Below are 18924 nucleotides of genomic sequence, written 5' to 3'. Positions count from 1 at the left end.
GACTGTTTTTTTATATTGTTTAATAAAAGCTGATAATCTGAACTTCTACCACATATGAATTGTTTGAATGCAAATCTAAAATGATGAAGTACAGAGCAAGAAACAATATGGCTTTGTCCCAAAAATTATTGAGCTCACTGTATATTCTAGTATTACTTTCAATGAGCGAGTGAAGCCATAGTGGTGGCACACAGGGTGGGTTTGCGTAATGATGTTTTTGTGTTCTTTAGCTGATGGCACTGCAGCAGCAGCAGCAGAACGCACTGATGCGTAAGGTGAAGCGGACCCTGCCCAGCCCACCTCCGGAGGAAACCCCACTCCCCATCGTCACCCCTGCCCTCCCCCATATGTATGCTTCTCCCTCCTCCCTAGCCCAGCGTGGGCTGCCTCGGCCATCTATCGCCATTACCAAAGCAGGGCTCCTGAATGAGCTGAAGGCTGTGGAGCAGGAGTCCACCAAGCTCCGCAAGCAGCAGGCTGAGCTGGAGGAGGAGGAGAAAGAGATTGATGCCAAGCTACGTTACCTGGAGTTAGGTATCACCCAGCGCAAGGAGCGAGAGAAGCGGGAACTGGCCTACTTGCGCTCAGTTGGGGATGGCCGTGACTATGCATCTGACAGCGAGCTCAACAATGTGCGCATGGCCTCCACATCAGCCTTTGATGGTAATGGCCTTCTGGGCAAGCAAAGTGGTGGTGCTCCTCTCAGCCAGTTCGCCTCTGATCAACTGGCCTCCAATCAGTACACACTCGCTTCTTCTTTCCTGACTTATCAGTATCCGCAGAGTCAGTCAGTTCCACCCCCACCCCAGCCCAGTCCTGCCTACCAGCAGATAGGCTTCCAACCCCCGCAGTACCCCACCATCTCCCAGTCTCAACCTCAGCCTGGAACTTGTCAGCCCCACCCATCTCCCCCAACCCTCCACCCTCAGGGGACATACCCCTCCCAAGGCTACCCCCAGAGCCAGCTCTCCTATCAGACTGAACTGGGACACCCTAGCCTGCCTGGATTCCAGCCCCCAACAGGCACTCCTCCATACCCAAGCCAGACCTCCTACCAGTCGAGCCAGAGCCTGGCATTCCAGCCACAGGCTGAGGTCCTCTCAATTCACCAGAAACCCCGGCAGACCTCCTTAGCTGACCTGGAGCAGAAGATTCCCACCAACTATGAGGTCATCAGCAACCCCACTGTGGTGGTCACCACATCAGCTCAGGACAGCGCCTTTACTAGCCCTTACACCTCCACCACAATGGCTAACATGTATGGGCAGTATCGGCCCCCTGAGCAGACCATGTCAGACCGAATCCGCTCTGCAGACAGCCCCACCTCTGCCTACACCTCAGAGGGCCTTTACTCCAACTTGGAGCAGAACATCCCTCGTAACTATGTCATGATCGATGACATCAGTGAGCTGACTAAGGAGAGCATGGGACCAGGCCCAGACATGCACAGTCGGACCGACATCCATGGGCAGCCGCCAAACGGGCGTTATGGAAGCGAGAATGGCCCTACCCGAGCCATGCCCTATGGAGACGAGCCAGAGTACCCATATGGTAGTGGCAAGACCACCTCTGCATACCACCAACAAGGAGCAGACCCTCATGGTCGGAGTGGGGGATCCTCGTATTACTACGATGACTACAGCAAGCACTCCTCATCACGAGGGGGAGCTGGCGTCCAGAAGCATTCCTCCAAGAGCCTCGCACCAGCTGTAGTGTCATCCTCCAAGCGCAGCAAACACAGGAAGCAGGGCATGGAGCAGAAGATCTCCAAGTTCTCCCCCATTGAAGAGGCCAGGGACGTAGAGTCTGACTTAGCCTCCTATACCATCACCACGCCATCTGGCGGGAGTTGCACCGTGGTATCCCGGGCCAAGAAGCTTGGGGATGAAATCACACACGGGCTGAAGAAAAATGTGTACGATCAGCAACGGTATTATGGGTCGTCAAGTCGGGAGGCCTTGGAGGAGGAGGACCGTATGTACGGCTCTGGCAGGTCCCGCTCAACTGGTTATGGGATGGACAAGATCTCTTCCCGGGACTCTGGCTACCGGAGCAAGTCATATGAGCGGGACACGGTGGAGCGAGCCCAGAGGGGCAGCCACGTGCGAGGCCGTTCCTCAATCCGGCCCCAGCACTCAGAAGAGGAGAGCCCGCTTAGTCCTGTAGGAAAACCTATGGGTGTTGGGCGGGGTCCTGCAGCGGTTGATCCACATGACAGCCGCAATCAGTATGGCTCTAGCCACTCCCTGCCTGATGTGGACCACCACACAAAGGATGTACCCAGAAGTCACGTTTATAAACCAGACGACCCATACCTGGTGGATGATATGCATTGTGCTGTGTCTGACAGCGAAGGTAACTGGTGCTGAATGCCAAAATTTGCCTGAACTTTAAATGTACCCTCCATTTCTTGAAAACAAACTGCATGCCATTGTTTCATCTCATCTAAAAGGATAAAAAATGTTGTCTTTGAAGGGACTGTAAATAAATGTGGCTGTTGTGAGCTGTGGGGTTGAAACCGCATGTGCCTGCATTTTTCAGTGTTACTGCATGTTATGGTGTGCATTTCTATTTGATACTGTGTTGTGGACATCTTCATTTTTTAACATTTTTTACTTCATTATCTTTTTGGACCTGTGGCTTTTTTTTTTTTTTTTTGGTTTTTACACGTGTGTTCATGTGTGTCCAAAAGGCCTTGTGCCCTGCCTGCCATAAACCTCAGCCTGTTTGATTTTTCTCTGCATGGCTTCAGTCACTGTGCATGCCTTTCTCCCTGGTTCTCTTATGGCGATTTGACGGTAAACTGTTTTGGTTTCCCAAAGCCTATCATTTGGGACAGGAGGAGACAGACTGGTTTGAAAAGCCCCGTGAAGCCCGCTCTGATAGGTCCAGGCATGGTGGCAGCGGTGGTGGTCATTCTTCATCTGGAAGGCGAAGCCATGTGAAACACACCTACCATGACTATGACGAGCCGCCAGAGGAGGATCTCTGGCCACAGGAGGACTATGGCACCCCACGTCACTCCTCCTCACGGGAGCACAGGCACCATGGCAGCAGCGGCAGCTCAGGGGGGCGCCACTCCTCATCCCGCCACTCCTCTGAGGACCCTCGCGCCTCCCGCTCCACCCGGGGCCATGCCAAGGACTCGTCAGGCCGCCCTGAATCCCGGGGCACCTCATCCACCGCGCATAAGAGGGGGTCATCCTCGCAGGGTCATCACGGCAGCTCAGATTACTCCCGAGACCCCGCTGGGCACCCGCACAGGCCGCAGAAACAGCAGCCACCCTCCGGCCGCAGGCAGGATGCATCCCGGCAGCCGCAGCAGCAACAGCTGCAGCAGCGCTCCTCTGGAGGCCCAGCTTCTGGGAGGCAATCTGGCACGCAGCAGCAGGAGCAACAGCAGCCACAGGGGCAACAACAGGGGCAACAACCTGAGCAACAACTGGGGCAACCGCAGGGGCAGCAGCTAACTGCGGCAGCTCAGCCTGCACCCACCACAGGGCCAATGCAGCAGCAGCAGCAGCAGCAGCAGCAGCAACCACCGCAGCAGCAGCAGCAACAACCACCCCAGCAGCAGCAGCAGGCTAAGCCTGGACAGACCCAGGCCCCGCCCCCAGCTCGACAGTCACAGGCAGGCCCCCAAGCTGGCCTTCAGCCCACCACTGTGGTGAGTGCAACCAGACGTGCCTGTGTAATGAGCTCAAGCACAATATGCCCCTTTATTGAGTTTCACACAGCTGCACTTAAAATGAGCTTCAGCACAAGCTGCCTTTTTCATATAATTCAGGAGAGCATGCTGCTTTAATGGTCTTCATTCAGCATGACTGTACATTTAATGAGTTTCAGTAAAATTTCCCCTCCCTGCATGCTTCATTCCAAGATACAGTAAGAAGCAATGACTTTTATGATAAATAGGCTGAGCTTTCAGGATTTTCTCTGAACAGGCAAAGACCGAGACTGCTGCTGATGCTTCTAAGCTGGGGATGAAGCCAGGACTCACACAGGCCGCTAAGCCCCCCCAGGTTCCCCTGACAGGGATAGGTGAGCGGGCCGTCTCATACCATCACATTGGCTACACTGCAGAGACAAAGAGTTCTGTCTGAAATATTGTCTGTGTATGGGCATGAATATGTGCATGCACATGATTGTATGTGTGTGTGTGTGTGCGTGTGTATGTATGAGTTTGACAAAACACATAAGCTTGTTTTCGTGCATAGCTCATGGTAATGTGTGGACTGATGAAACTAGTTTGTATGCTGAATAGATTTAACTTGATAAAACTGGTTTATATAGGACAGTGCAGGGGATGTGTGATGCTGAATGAATCAGACTTGTTTGAACTGCATATTGAAAGGCACATGTAGTGCTGAATAGATGAATAGAAAGGATTAATCTGGTTTATACTGGATGTTGAATTGCAGTATTCAGGCCTCAATTGCACTATCTATCCCCACAGGGTCGAAAGCAGCCCCCAGACCAGGGGGGATAGGCAGTGCTGCAGCGGGACAGCCTGGAGCCGAAGGCGACAGTGTCCTCTCAAAAATCTTACCTGGGGGTGCAGCCGAGCAGGCAGGGAAGCTGGGAGATGGTATGTGCAGCGGGGTGGGGTGGGGGTGGCGCAGACCCAGATACCAATAGAGGGGGAATACTCTGTAGTGTTTTTTTGGATGTACAGAACCTGATGGATGCTGCCAGACATGTCCAGAACAAAACACTCCTGAGTTTTTTCCTTTCAAGAAATGATGTCTGGCTTTGAATACCATATGTTATGCCTAGCTGCTTTTGACTTGGACAGTAAATTTCTCTGCGTAAATGTATTTTTTAAAACTATATTAATCCCAGTGATGAAAATCTGCAGATGAAACATGGGACCTGTGATTGCCGAAATGCTTCACTCAGATGCATTGTGATTCTCATACTCTCATTATCTCTCTCTTCCCCTCCCTGCTTCTCTTTTTGCTTCTCACTCCAGCTGTCTCAGCTTTGGGCAAGAAGTTCACCTCTTTTTGGTGAACAGTAGGGCAGAGGGTAAGTGTCCTTCCTCTGTTTGCCTACGTTTGAGTTTGCCATTCGGGGAGTGCTAGGCCCCACTTTGGTCGGATAGTTTTCCTGATACTAAATGGGAACTTTTCTCTCTTTCAGGGTCTGTACAGTGAACATAGAGACCAATCTTGAGGCTTCGTACTGGAAAAACCTACAAACTCAGAACCCTGAATTTCCGTCCCATCCATCCGAACCCCAAACCCTTTATCCCCACAAACCCCCACAGGCTATTCAAACGGACCACCCCCAACCACACATTTCACCAGAGAGAGAGAGAGGGAGGGAGAGCAGAGGTCAAAGAGCAGTGAGTACTGAGTTCCTGTCTTTCTCATACAAATGGGTCAGAATTGCTGAAATGGGCAGATTTTGTTACTTTTTGAATGCTCCATCTATTGAACAGGTGGTTAGCTTTGAATGGTTTGCTACCTTTAGCAATGCTCCTCAGGAGTTGTTTTGTGGGCATTGCATAGGGGAGATAATGTTGGCTTTGCAAGATTGATGGTGGTCACAGGATAAATATTGCACACAATCACCCTAGCAGTTGTCATACCTGCAAAATTCTACAACCGGGTGTTTTTGTTTGATAACATTCACATAACGTTTTGGTGCTCTTAAATATGTTACCAAGAATTTGCATACCAGTGCTGCCAGAATTGACAGTTCTCTGTAGGAGTAACATCCTACCACGGCATCATCTTTAAATGTTAAACTCCAACACAGATTTTTACAATAGTCATTGTGAAGAATTCAAGGAAAAACTTACTGCTTTTGGAGTTGAAACTTTAAACAAAGCACCAAGAAGGAGCTGTTGTCAAACATATGCTATAGTACATCTAAATTTGTGAACACTGCATGTATTTTCAGGAGTGGGCCACAGGAACCTAACCTATCCTGTTGCATGTTCCCTACAGTCCAGCCAATCAGGAGCACAGATTCCAAGATGTGTGAGAAAACATCATGGCTTCCTCCAGCAGGCAGTAAGTTTAAGCTCACATTCACTGATGCAAGGGGGTGTGGTGGTAAGGTCACACTGGGGCAAGTTCATGAGCTGGATCTGCTTGAAAAGTCAGCTATTGAAATGCTTATTGCTGCTGATGGGTAATTCTTATGAAATTGTGGGTTCTGGGGGCAAAGGGGTCCCGAATGGACAAACACTACCACACTTTTCTGTCAGTTCATTTTGTGTTAAGAGGTTTATGTAACAAATGTTAGACCTTTTTTTTTTTTTTTTAAAGCTGAATTTTTTTTCCTGCCTAGAGAGACCCATCTCAGAACCTCCTGTTGTTGTAATGAATATGCACAAGCACCCAAGATTGAAAAATATATTTTTATTTTGAAATATTGATTTGAAGCAGGGACTTCAGGCATGTTTGTTGAATTTAAGATCGGAGGGTGCAATCACACACAAAAGAGTCTGATGGCTGTATAGTGGTGTTGAATGGAGCAGGCGAATGCATAATGATCCCAAGGTGGCTGAGATAAAAGGTGCTATATAAAAGCAATATTTCTAGTGAGCTCCATGATGTTTGGGACAAAGACATATTTTCCTTGATTTGGCTCTGTACTCCCCAATTATAGATTTGCAATCAAACAATTCACATGTGGTTAAAGTGCACATTGATCATAACTCTGATACATCACTCTGACACAAGTTAATCTTGGTCTCATCTGTCTGCTAGACCTTTTTTGTACCTGCACTAAGGAAGCAACTGAAAACACCTAACTAATCAGAAACACCTGTGAAGCCAGCTGTCCAAAACATTATGGTGCCCTGAAATAGGGGGACTATATTATACAGAGTGCTATAATTTCTACATGATGAAATCAAAATGTATAAAAATACTCTTTAATAAAAGCTGAGAATCTTCATGTTAACCACATGTTTATTGTTTAATTACAAATCTAAAAATATGTCTGTGTCCCAAACATTATGGAGCTCACTGTATATATGCAATCTATCATCAGTGAAGGCTGGAAGTGTGTTTTGCTCCAGCATGCAAAGCAAGTTAAAACACTATAATAATGATATAGATTGTAATATCATCATCTTTATAAAGTTTAGAGTATTGTGACCAAATCCATTTCTAAATAAAAACATAAAGTAAAAATGAGAGCGGTGAAGGAAATATGCTAGCTATATTGTTTTTTTTTTGTATTATTGGCTGAATAATCTTATCTGACCATCAATAACGCAGGAGCTGCCTAATAACTTAATACATACAATTCATTTTGAAATGTCAAACACTGTAGGTTATATAAGCAACACCATTTATACTCATGATGGAAGTTTCCAGAAAAGCACCCAATCTCCAGTAGTACGCATGCAGCGTTGTCAAAAGTAGTCTGCATGCTGGTTAATATATTAATATATATATTATGAAAATATAGTATAATCATTCCAGTTGACAGAATGAGTATGTGTTAAAAACGAGAGTTTGTTTAAACAAAGTAATGCTGTAATAAATAAATTAGTTTTTGGGGAACCGTGGCTTCTGAAATGTTTCATATGCACCGAACCAGGTTCAGTGCGTAAGCTGGGTGTCGGATGTGCTGCACGCTCCTGTTCAGATTCCATCACTGTGGTGGTGGAAAAGATGAAAGGCGAAAGGTTAAATGTTAAATCTCATGTCACATGACTGCTGTACTTGTCATTATGCCGGAAGGCCAAAATAGCCCTTCACTCTGAGGCTAAGTGGGTCAGTAAGAGTTTATTCTCCGTAAATGGAGCAGGAAGTGTTAGCATTAATACCTTGACGTACCTTCACACCTGTGCATATGCACACCTGCAAAACTGCGAACTTGGCCTAAATTCAGTTCAGCGCCATACACTTCCACCTGCTTTTGACTCCAGTCCTGGAGTGTCTGCTAGTTTTTGGTATGCTTCAGCGCGTGTGTGATTAATTTGGATGAATGATTTGCTGCAGTCCTTGTGCCTTGTTTGCAAGGCCTCAACCGGCTGCTGATTTAAACGAAGACAAAAAATCTGCAGGCACTGCATCCCTCCCGAACTGGAGATTGATGCCTCTTCTGTAGTGTTTAAAGACTGCATGACTGCATGCTATATACTGCACATAAAAGGCCTATGCCTGTGTCACAGGTCCTAGGCTGTGAGCTCATAAACAGAGAGTTCCTGTGCAACAGGTGTCACAATGAGGCAGGCGATAAGTGCTTCTTTCAGGGCAGCTTCACTCAGCAGAATGAGGAAGCAATGAGAGTCTGTTAGCAAGGAGAGCCTATGGGAGAAGCACGCGCCACTCTGCCTTCTGCTAGCAAGACATGTACATGGGGGGTCCTTGTTTGTTCATAAGGGGCAATACATAACCATTACAGCTCATTAATATATTTATCTCACAGAAACAGATATTAAAAATACACATTAGACAAAATTACATACAAATGTGACCGTACATTTTGCGTGTCACACCTGCATAATCTTTGCTTCCTATAAAATTCATATGTCTACAAGCTCCTTACTGTGTGCTAAAGCCACACACCTGAATTCTCTTTATGCAAGTCAGATGCCTGCATTCTTTATTACATGCAAAGGTCATGTACCTGCACTTTCTTTATTGTATGTAACATGAACATGCCTACACGGTCTTCACTGTGTAACAATATATCTGCATTATTTACTGTGTATAAGTCGCGCTTGCATTGTCTTTACTGTGTATAAATCCACACGCCTGAATTCTCTACTACGTGTAAATCCATGTGTTTGTATTCTCTTTACCGCTTGTAAGTGTTGTACGCCTGCGTGCTCTTTGCTGCATATGAACCCAGCCTAGATCCTCATAAGGGATATAAATACCCCCATTCAGGGCTCTCTGGTAGTGCGGATTAAATGAAATCCAATCAGGGTTGTGCTATGGAGGGGCGTGGCTTCTGTAGATCAATGAGATTAGTTTACACACACGCTGAACTCACACACACATGTATGCACACTTGAACACACACCACTGCAAAGCACTTTCACACACTTGCGCACACATGCACACAGACATCCACTGCACTCAGATTCACACAATCACACACTGCATTGCACACACTCAAATGCACTCATGCATATATACACAGTTGTGCACATGCAAATGTTCACACACGGATACACATGCTCGCTCATTCACGCATACACACGCACGCATGCACACACATGCATGCGGTCTGTGAAAGGGGGGATGCATTGCTGTGAAAGAAAAGGAAGGTTGTATTACACCCAGGTTGCTATGGTAACCCTTGAATAACCATTCACCATTTTGGCGTTTACGGCGGAATTTCCATTCGAGAAATTGTTGAAAATGAAAATTTGTGATTACATAACAGAAATCCAGTGTTCCTTTGACTCATTCTACTCTACTGCCCTCTAGTGTCCACATGCAGTGCTGCATTGGGACTGCACATTCTTGATCAATGGTTAAGCATTGGGCAAAGCTAGAGTTTTGTGTTGTGGTTTACACCATTATTTAACATCTGAATGTGCTTAATAGAAACAATTCCTGTGAAGCTTTGTGTGTGTGTGTGTGTGTGTGTGTGTGTGTTTATATATACAGTGGAGTCCATGAGTATTTAGACAGAGACACTATTTTTATTGTTTTGGCTCTGTACTCTCGCACATTTGATTTGAAAATATGAGGTTACAGTGCAGACTGTTCACTTTAATTTAAGGGTATTTACATCCATATCCAGTTATCCTTGTAGGAATTCCAGCACTTTTTATACATAGTCCCCCCATTTTAGGGGATCAAAAGTAATTGGACAAATTACCATAATCTTACCATATTTAGTACTTGGTTTCCAATGGTTGCGTTGGATGTCTGCCTGAAGTCTGTGACCCATGGACATCACCAGATGCTGGGTATCTTCCCTGGTGATGTTCTGCCAGGCCTGTACTGCAGCCATCTTTAGTTCCTGTTTGTTTCGGGGGATTTTTGACTTCAGTCTTGTCTTTAGCAAATGAAGCCCATGTTCAATTGGATTCAGTTCCGGTGATTAACTTGACGAGTCAAGAACATTCCACTTTTTGGCTCTGAAAAAGCAGTGTGAGCAGATACTATGTTTCTATACACTTCAGAAATCATCCTTTTGTCATCAGCAGTCACACCATCAATAAAGACAAGTGAGCCAAGTCCAGTGGCGGCCATACATGCCCAAGCCATAACGTTATCTCCACTATGTTTCAAAGATGAGGGGAGGTGCTCTGGATGAGCAGTTTCTTTCTTTCTCTTCACTTCTCTTTCTATCACTTCGGTACAGGTTAATACTCATCTCATCTGTCCACAAGAGTTTGTTCCAGAACTCTAGTTTTTTTAATGTACATTTTAGCAAACTCTGACCATTCTGATCTTGAGGCTTACCAGTGGTTTGCATCTTGCACTGAACCCTCTGAGGTTATGCTTTATTTTAGTGTTTGACACATCCATGACTACATCCTGGAGAGTGTTCTTGACCTGTTTAACAGTTGAAAAGGATTTTTTCTTTGCAAATGAATGTATTCTTCAGACAACCACTACAGTGGTCTTCCGTGGTCTATCAGGTTGTTTACTATTGCTGAGCAGTACCAGTACATTCTTGCTTCAATGTATCAGAGAGTTGATTTTGACACACCCAATGTTTTGTCTATGTCTCTGATCAATCTATTCTGATTTTTCCACCCCATGATGGCCTGCTTTACTGGAACTGACATTTCTTTGGTCCTCATGTTGAGAGACAACAACAACAGACACCAAATGAAAATTCCACATCTAGAATCGACTCTAGATATTTTGTTAACTTTCTTGTGCATGAACTAATGATGCAACGACACAGAGCTGGCCTAGAAAAAGCTGAGTAGCTAATTTCCCACTTACGTTTGGGGACACAAATGGGGGTACTATGACTGAGAGATCTTTTTTATTGTATGCATTTACAGGTGTGCTTTACTACACACATAGTTAACAGGTATGTTTTTCTGCAGGTGTGTGTTACCTCACAAATCTGTTTTGTCACACAGGTGTGCATGTGATCCTGCTGATCTTGGATCTGTCCTTTCAAACATGGTGGGCATGTTGCCAAGGAAACTCCACATCTGACTGAGGAATTGTGGGGAAGGATGGGCTCACTGGAGGACTGCATGGAAGTCCATGGAGGAAGTGTGGTGTGGAACACGTTTGCTCTGTGGAATACTTGACCGCTGCTCTGGATCCCTGATTCCAAACATGTGTGCCCAAAAGGCCATTCTCACCTCCTCTCTCTCAAGATTTAACCCCAGATGAACCATATTCTTCCATCTCTCAAGATTTAACCCCAGAAGAACCATAATCTTCCATCTCTCAAGATTAAAACCCCAAATAAAATGCAATCTTCCCTCTTTCAAGATTATAACCTAAAATTCTGAGCAGTTCCCAGGTTTTTCTAGTACTAAAAGACTTATACTTTTGTGAAAGAACTTCAGGAAACAATAAAAAAAAAGATAATTGCAATGGAAACAAAGGAATCCTTACTGTTTGCTGGGTGACTGTTTTCCGTCTACATTCCAGAGCGGAGAGGACAGGAACCACATCAGTACCCAACGCTCCTCATCCCCCAATGGGAAATTACATGAACATTACACAAAAACAGGAAATGACATCAGACCTGGCCATAGGACTGAAGGCTGGAGAAACGATGGTCAGGCTTCATGTTTAGCCATCATAAAGCCATGCTAAATCCAGGGGTACTAGGTCTCCTTTTTTATTTTTGTTTGTGTGTTTGATTATGAGTTTATTATCATTTGCCTGATATTCTTTCTCTGAAGAAAGAAGCAGCCTTAACCATTTCATTGTTTTTTACTTGTATTGTATACCTTATATATTTTTATAATCCATATTCCCCTGACTTTCTTTGCACAACTGTATACTACTGTATGAATCTGATATCAGTAAGAATACAGACTGATTTGATTTGATTTATATTTTTGGGGAATTTGTGTTTATTTTATGGTTTGTTTGGTATTATTTATATTTTCATTTTCAATCATCATAATTATTTAATTTATTATCAGTATCATTGTTGTATTTTTTTTTATTATTTAAGGTGATCGGTGTCCGTTGGTGAAGAGCACAATACTGTGTTGTTTGTAATACTGAGGTCTAGGCTGTGCGGCCTCTACCACTCTGACCCCCAAACTATTTTAGATACCTTTCCACTGGGGGGAACACTGCACTAAAACAGAGGTGTTGTGCGGAACAGGAAGTGTCTGAGTGCGCCTGTGTGTTTACATGACCTGCAGCAGTCCGGGTGCTTGTAGTCAACACACAGGAGCTACTGCGCTGTGGCGAGCTGTTGCTGAACCAATGGGCAACAGTATCACACCCTCTCTGGAAAATGCATTGGCGATGTTGTGCCATTGTTTCAGCAACAAATCTAAACCACAGCTCAGAGTCCACAGGCCATGAATTGGATGGTTGTCATGGAAATGTTTGGGGCACGTTCCACTTACTGTTTTTTTGCAGTGTTGTGTAAAACCCAAAACCTAACTCTGTGCACACACACACACACACACACACATATGCACACAGTTTGTGAAAGAGTTTGTGAAAACATGAACACACATATGCAAGACACATACTAGCGTGCGTGCGCACACACTCGCACACACACACAAACATACAGACAGACAGACAGACACACACACACACACACACACACACGCATGTCCCTGTACTTGTATGTCCTTTTGTGTGTGCTTCCCAAATCTAAAAACAACAAATGATGAAATAACCAAGCTGGGCAGTGGAAAGTGTTTTCATTTCAGATGTTCTATGCAATGATTCATTTTGAAACAGAAAAAACTGTTAATATTTAATACCATTATCAATGATATGTTTAAGAATACAAATAAATTGTGTTACTGAGAATAAAAAAATGGGTATAAACTTGTTTGTATTTAGCTACTTGTATGTATGGAATTGAATTACTGATTTAGATTTTTTTATGGTAGCGGCATGTTGAAGCACCACCCTCTTCTCTGGGGGATCTGTTGCCAAAGGCTTTGCTCTGTAGATCCTCATTTCAGTCATTGAACCTTTAGCATGAGCCGCTGGGTCTCCGCCCCCTTCTCTCTCTCATCCTGTAGCATGAGCTGCTGGGTCTCCGCCCCGTTCTCTCTCTCATACTATAGCATGAGCTGCTGGGTCTCCGCCCCCTTCTCTCTCTCTCATCCTATAGCATGAGCTGCTGGGTCGCCACTCCCTTCTTTCTCTCATCCTATAGCATGAGCTCCTGGGTCACCGCCCCTTTCTCTCTCTCATCCTATAGCATGAGCTGCAGAGTCTCCACCCCCATTTATATTGTTCAGCTGCTGCTCATGCACTTGTTATTTCACTCCAGTGTGGTCCTGCTGAAGGGGTGTTTGTTCTGTGCAATATGGCTATGCTTGTACCGTGTTTTTCTGCTGTTCAGTTCAGCTATGCTGGCAAAGTGTGCTTATGCTGTGCAGTACAGCTGTGCTAGTACAGTATGTATGTTCTGTGCAGTAGTGCTTTGTTGGCACAGCACAGCTATACTGGTAAAGTGTGTTTATGCTTGCAATATGGCTGTGTTAGCACACTGTGTTTGTACTGTGCAGTACAGTATGTCTGTGCTTTCACAGTGTGTTTGTGCATTGACAGTCTAGTTGTACTAGCAGTGTTGCTGTTTGTGTTGTGCAGTACAAGTTGAGGATTTCTCTCCTGCTTTCACCAAACCCATTGAGAGGGAAGGAGCAGATGCAACAACAGAATGAAAGAAAACAGGAAACAGGAAGTCAGCAATCCTGAATGTAAATCTTATCAGTGTGAAAGCAGGGAGTACAGTCACCCTGAGCAGCTCAAGCATGTTGTCCATATAGACCTCATCAGTTATCACTTATTATGAGCATGCAAAGAGAGAGAGAGCTGTGCTGGTACAGCCAACCTCAGTCCATACTTGGGACTGTCCTACAGTCTCTGTGTCAGCTCGGTGGGGTGCACAGGGCAGAATCAAACAGCAAAGTTAGTTTAACACTCTCTTCCAGCCGAAGTGCATTAATGGCACAGTTCCCAGCTGTAGAAACAGGCATGGCTGTGCAGTTCAGAAACGGGTTACTGTGCAGTAGAGAAACAGGTGCAACTGTGCAGCACAGAAACAGGCATGACTGCACAGTTCAAAAACAGGTGTGACTGTGCAGCACATAAATAGGTGTGACTGCTATATAGAAACAGGTGTGACTGTAGAGCACAGAAACAGGTGTGACTGCCGTGTAGAAGCAGGTGTGACTGTAGAGCACAGAAACAGGTGTGACTGTGCCGTATAGAAGCAGGTGTGACTGTAGAGCACAGAAACAGGTGTGTCTGTGCTGTATAGAAGCAGGTGTGACTTTAGAGCACAGAAACAGGTGTTACTGTGCCGTATAGAAGCAGGTGTGACTGTAGAGCACAGAATCAGGTGTGACTGTGCCGTATAGGAGCAGGTGTGACTGCGCAGATCAGAGGTGATGTTCCAGGCAACCCCAGAGATGGTTCCATATCAGTTCCCCCATTTCTATATTTCAAAACAGGTGCATGAGTGAGCACTGTAGAATCTCACTGTAAATAGCAATACTGTACTAACTGTACCTGCAGCACCGGGCAGAGGCCTGAAAGATGATACAGTACGAGGGCCAAAATGTGGGGGCACCCCCACCCCCCACCGCCCCCCCACCGACACACCCACACCCCCATGCATGTCCCCTCAACCCAAAACACACCCCCCCCCCCACACAGGCACTCTTTTTGTGTTTAAAACAAACTACTCAATGAACAAGCATTGTGTATGTGGCTCGTTTCGACTGTTGACAACTTTAAAAAAAAAAAAACTTTGTATCCAGAAACATATTGGTCTGTGGAGTTTCTATACATGTGGTGTTTGTAAATGACTAAAACAGTTCCTGAATAAAACTCGTCCTGGCTTCCATGTCATTTGTGGGAAAGGGCCAGATGTGGATTGTAAAATAAGTGAATAATTAAAAGCAAAATGAGACTAAAAATAAAACTGAAAAGACAAACATTTGAAATTGAAAAAGTTTCATTGACAGGTGTGAGAGCAATGGGCTTGCTCCATGTCTCCATTGTGAAACCGTGTGTATTTTTCACTGTATTCCTGTAAACAGTTGTAGTAAAACTCGGTGCATCATGTCCAGTAATGTGCTTAATGGAGATACTGACCCTGCGACACATTTCCACTGAGAAAGAATAAAGAGAATGAAAAGTGATGCTTTTCTCTGGACTCAATCTGTGTGGATGGAGAGAAGCCACCGAGTGTGCCTCTTCAGTTTCAAATATGTGGAGTGAATGAACACACGAATGAATGAATGAATTCTAAATCTCTCTGAAGTCTTTTCAAGGTACGTGTGCTGTAAAGTAAGCACAATAATTTAGAAACACGTAGAGTAGCAGAAAGTCAATGCTTCCTGCACATACACAGAGCACACGATCATGATTTAGACACATATAGTATTCTGATCCAAACACACACAAACTCACAGAGTTATACAGGTAAAAATCACACTGATGAGTACACACAGATTTGTGTTTGAACAACTTGAAAGAATAATTGTGTTCTAAACACGTATTTAGTTTTAAAATTAATATTAATTTGGCACAGATTTCCCTAATGTCTCTAATGGGTTATTGTATTTCACAAATGAAGTGGCACAGCATTACTAATAATGCATATAATGATGAAGACCCACACAGAGCAGCACATGAGTTAAACACCAGAAAAGAGTAGAAACTGCAAGAATCATATTAGGGTTCATGTTCATTTAGCATTTCAAAACAGGACTGCTGCTCTGGGACCAGGTTTTCCCTGTCTATATCCCAACCCTATCTATTATTATAAACATCAAAACTGATCCTGAAACAGTTCTCACATTTTGAGATGCTTAATGAACCATGAATGATAACCTCAGTGCAATTGTGAGCGCACTCATACTGCAGTACCATAAAATGACCCATAGATGGTAGTACTGGCTAGGAAAGGGGGTATGCCCTTAGTTTAACACTCTCCAGCCTCCCCAGCAGTCAAACATCAAACACTTTGGACCAAAAACAGGACCAACTTTATTCTGATTCCATTATTACCTTATAATTAGGTATGTAACCCTGCATGCCAGACCTGTGCACAGTGTTGAGCTGTAGTTTAAGAACGCGGGTTTACACCATGTCTGTGTTTTACAGGCCAATTCATTATTTGTACAGTGCTTTTTAAGTTTACTTGAACATTCAACACCATTTTATGGTCTACAACATGTTTGTATGTATGTATGTTTGACAGTCTGCACTATATCTGTATTTTATAATCTACACCACAGCTGCCCAACACTGTTCCTGTCCAACCCCACACCTGGTTCTACTAATTAGTAGTTCAACAAGTTCACCAATTGTTGAATCAGGTGTGCTTTGTTAAGGTTGGAGTGCAAACCTACAGAATGGTAGATCCCTAAGAACAGGTTTGGGCAGCCCTGGTCTACACCATGTCCTATGGACATCATGATTTTTGTAACAAGAGGACCTACTCAGAAATGCAATTCTTCATGGTCAGAGGAGTGCATGTTTCTCCAAATAAATTTCCTAATAAACCCTAATAAACTGAATATAGGTTAACTTGTCTTGGAAGGAAAATCATTGCTTTTACAAAATATTGCAGGTAATTGATTTTTGATTATTGATTAATGTAATATTATATTAACATTATTATGTTTTTTGCTGCCTTATTGTTAGTGACTACTGTAACCTTAATTCATTGGTTTAAGGTTTGTCATACACAGCAATGGATGGTAAACACAAACAGACAATGGCAGGTCCCAGTGACTAATGCTCTGCTGCTGTCGTAGTTGCCATACTTCAGGAATGTGATGACATTTCCTGCTCCTCTTTGAATATTCTTGATAGCTGACATAACAGTGCAGTCATGAATCTCAAATTTTGTGAAAAAAAACATATTTATTGATTTATTGATTTGTAGTAAACTGTGTCAGTATTAAAGTGTGTGTGTGTACGTGAATGCATGCGTGATCGTGTGTATCTGTGTCTTCAGTCTTTAGTAACTTGTGTGTGTTGGATTGTGTCAGTTGTAATGTGTGTGTGTGCATGTGTGCTTGTGTTTGTGCGTGTGCATGTGTGAGTGTGTGTATCTGTGTCTTCAGTTACTAGTAACTTGTGTGTGTTGGATTATGTCAGTTGTAATGTGTGTGTGTGTGTGTGTGCGTGTGTGTGTGTGTGACTCACTGCTGTTTCTCTTATCTGGGTCAAAGAAATGCCAACGGGGAGGCGTTCAACTAAAGGGAACAGACAGCAGGCTGCCGCTGTTCTTCTCTCTCTTTCTCGCTCTCCCTCTCTCACTCACACACACAAATTTTCTCTCCCCTTCTTTCTTTCCTTCCTCCCTTTCTCATACCTCCTCTCCTTCTTCTCTCTCCCTCATTCTCCCCATCTCTTACCCTCTCCGAATGCATGTATTCCTATGTTTGTGTGTCTGTGTACGCACGTGTGCGCACTTGTATTTGTGCGTATGTGTAAGAGTGCATGCAAGCTTGAGTATGTATGAATGAACGCTAAATTTTAAATAAGAAAAGTTGTATAATTGGAAAGAAATAAAATAAAACGGTGTTCCATTTCAATTCCATTTAATTCCTTTAATTTTTAAACATAAATAAAAATCTTTAATCTTTTCCTCCTCTTCTAGTCTCTGGGCCAGCAGGAGTCGCCGCGACCACTGGTGGATAAGTGGGGCTGCACCTGTATACATTTACTGTCTTTAACTGAGAACAGATACTGGAGTTCAGATAGGAGAGCACTGCCTACGCTGGGAGATGTTTGGGGCAGCGGCCAGCCATTGAGAAGAGCACATGGCTTGGCAGCATTAATGATTACCACTGCACTGGCCAGAGCGTCAAAACCTAAGATGCACAAATCTGTAATTTCAACTCGAAAGCTTGCTCGATAGCGACTGAACCCAAGGTTAGCTTACAGCAGCCAAGCATGTTTGCTGTTCGGCCAGTTACTGTTCCTAACTTACTGTCTAGGGAGCTTCATCCTAACAACACCAGCTGAATTACACTAATGGTAGAACCTCTACCAAATAGCGCAGTTACTAGTGTGTCAGCTACCTCCTAGCACACATAAATGCTATTCTCCCTGCAGCCCAAGTGGTCCCCCCTTCTCATCTCTGGGTGCTCCAGCCAGACTGACAGTGCGTCATTCAGGTTGTCAGGACGGGAGATGCGGACCTGCTGCCTCTAGCTGAGCCACTGAACTGTAGGCTCGCTGGATTAGCCACTGCGTCCGCACTGCGCATCTGCGGCAGGCTAGCGGAGGGCTCCCCTGACCTCCCGTGCCACAGTCAGGGGCGCTGCTAGCCTCCTCATTATGAATAGCTACGTCCCCATGGCTCTAATGCATTAGCCGGGTGAGCAAAGACCGGCAGAGGGTTCCCCAAGCCTGTGGCTTGTGGGCTGGGCTGGTACTCTGTTGAGTACACATATCGTTAATTAATCAAAAAACACCGGTGAAGAAATGTACTTGCAAGGTGCTAAAACACACTTTTGTCATTAATCATCTCATCACTTACACATGAGAAGTGCAATGCTATAAGACAGTGTTTCCAAACCGGTGTGCCATGTGAAAAATCCTTTAAAAAAATTTTTTATGTTCAAATGAATTTAAAAAACTTAAATGCACAAATCCCATTCACAAAAGCCAAAATAAATGTAATTAATATGCATATTCATTAAGTGAAACCCCAAAAGAACATTTTAAGCCTACTGTTGACACATCACATCAACATCAGTATGTCACTTGCTTTTGAGTGGTGTGCCCCGAGATACTGTAAATTTGGAAAGTGTGCCGCGGCAGGAAAAAGGTAGGGAAA

At 44.5% G+C, this 18924-nt stretch overlaps 1 protein-coding gene across 1 annotated transcript in view; it reads left to right on the top strand.

Annotated features, from left to right (window-relative positions):
• The window catches only part of bsnb (bassoon (presynaptic cytomatrix protein) b), a 63548-nt gene extending 48283 nt beyond the window's left edge, over positions 1 to 15265 (top strand). Inside the window, exons 9-16 of the mRNA XM_064304223.1 lie at positions 231 to 2355; positions 2823 to 3667; positions 3945 to 4041; positions 4457 to 4588; positions 4973 to 5028; positions 5143 to 5347; positions 5955 to 6020; positions 11030 to 15265. Of these exons, the coding sequence (XP_064160293.1) occupies positions 231 to 2355; positions 2823 to 3667; positions 3945 to 4041; positions 4457 to 4588; positions 4973 to 5013 (3240 nt within the window). The 3' untranslated portion in view covers positions 5014 to 5028; positions 5143 to 5347; positions 5955 to 6020; positions 11030 to 15265. The remainder of the gene's footprint in view (positions 1 to 230; positions 2356 to 2822; positions 3668 to 3944; positions 4042 to 4456; positions 4589 to 4972; positions 5029 to 5142; positions 5348 to 5954; positions 6021 to 11029) is intronic.
• The last annotated feature ends 3659 nt before the right edge of the window (positions 15266 to 18924 follow it).

Source organism: Anguilla rostrata, chromosome 13 (assembly GCF_018555375.3).
Source record: "Anguilla rostrata isolate EN2019 chromosome 13, ASM1855537v3, whole genome shotgun sequence".
In the NCBI taxonomy this organism is placed as follows: domain Eukaryota; kingdom Metazoa; phylum Chordata; class Actinopteri; order Anguilliformes; family Anguillidae; genus Anguilla; species Anguilla rostrata.
Note: the sequence above shows the minus strand (reverse complement) of the source record. Positions and strands in the feature narration are given on the sequence as shown.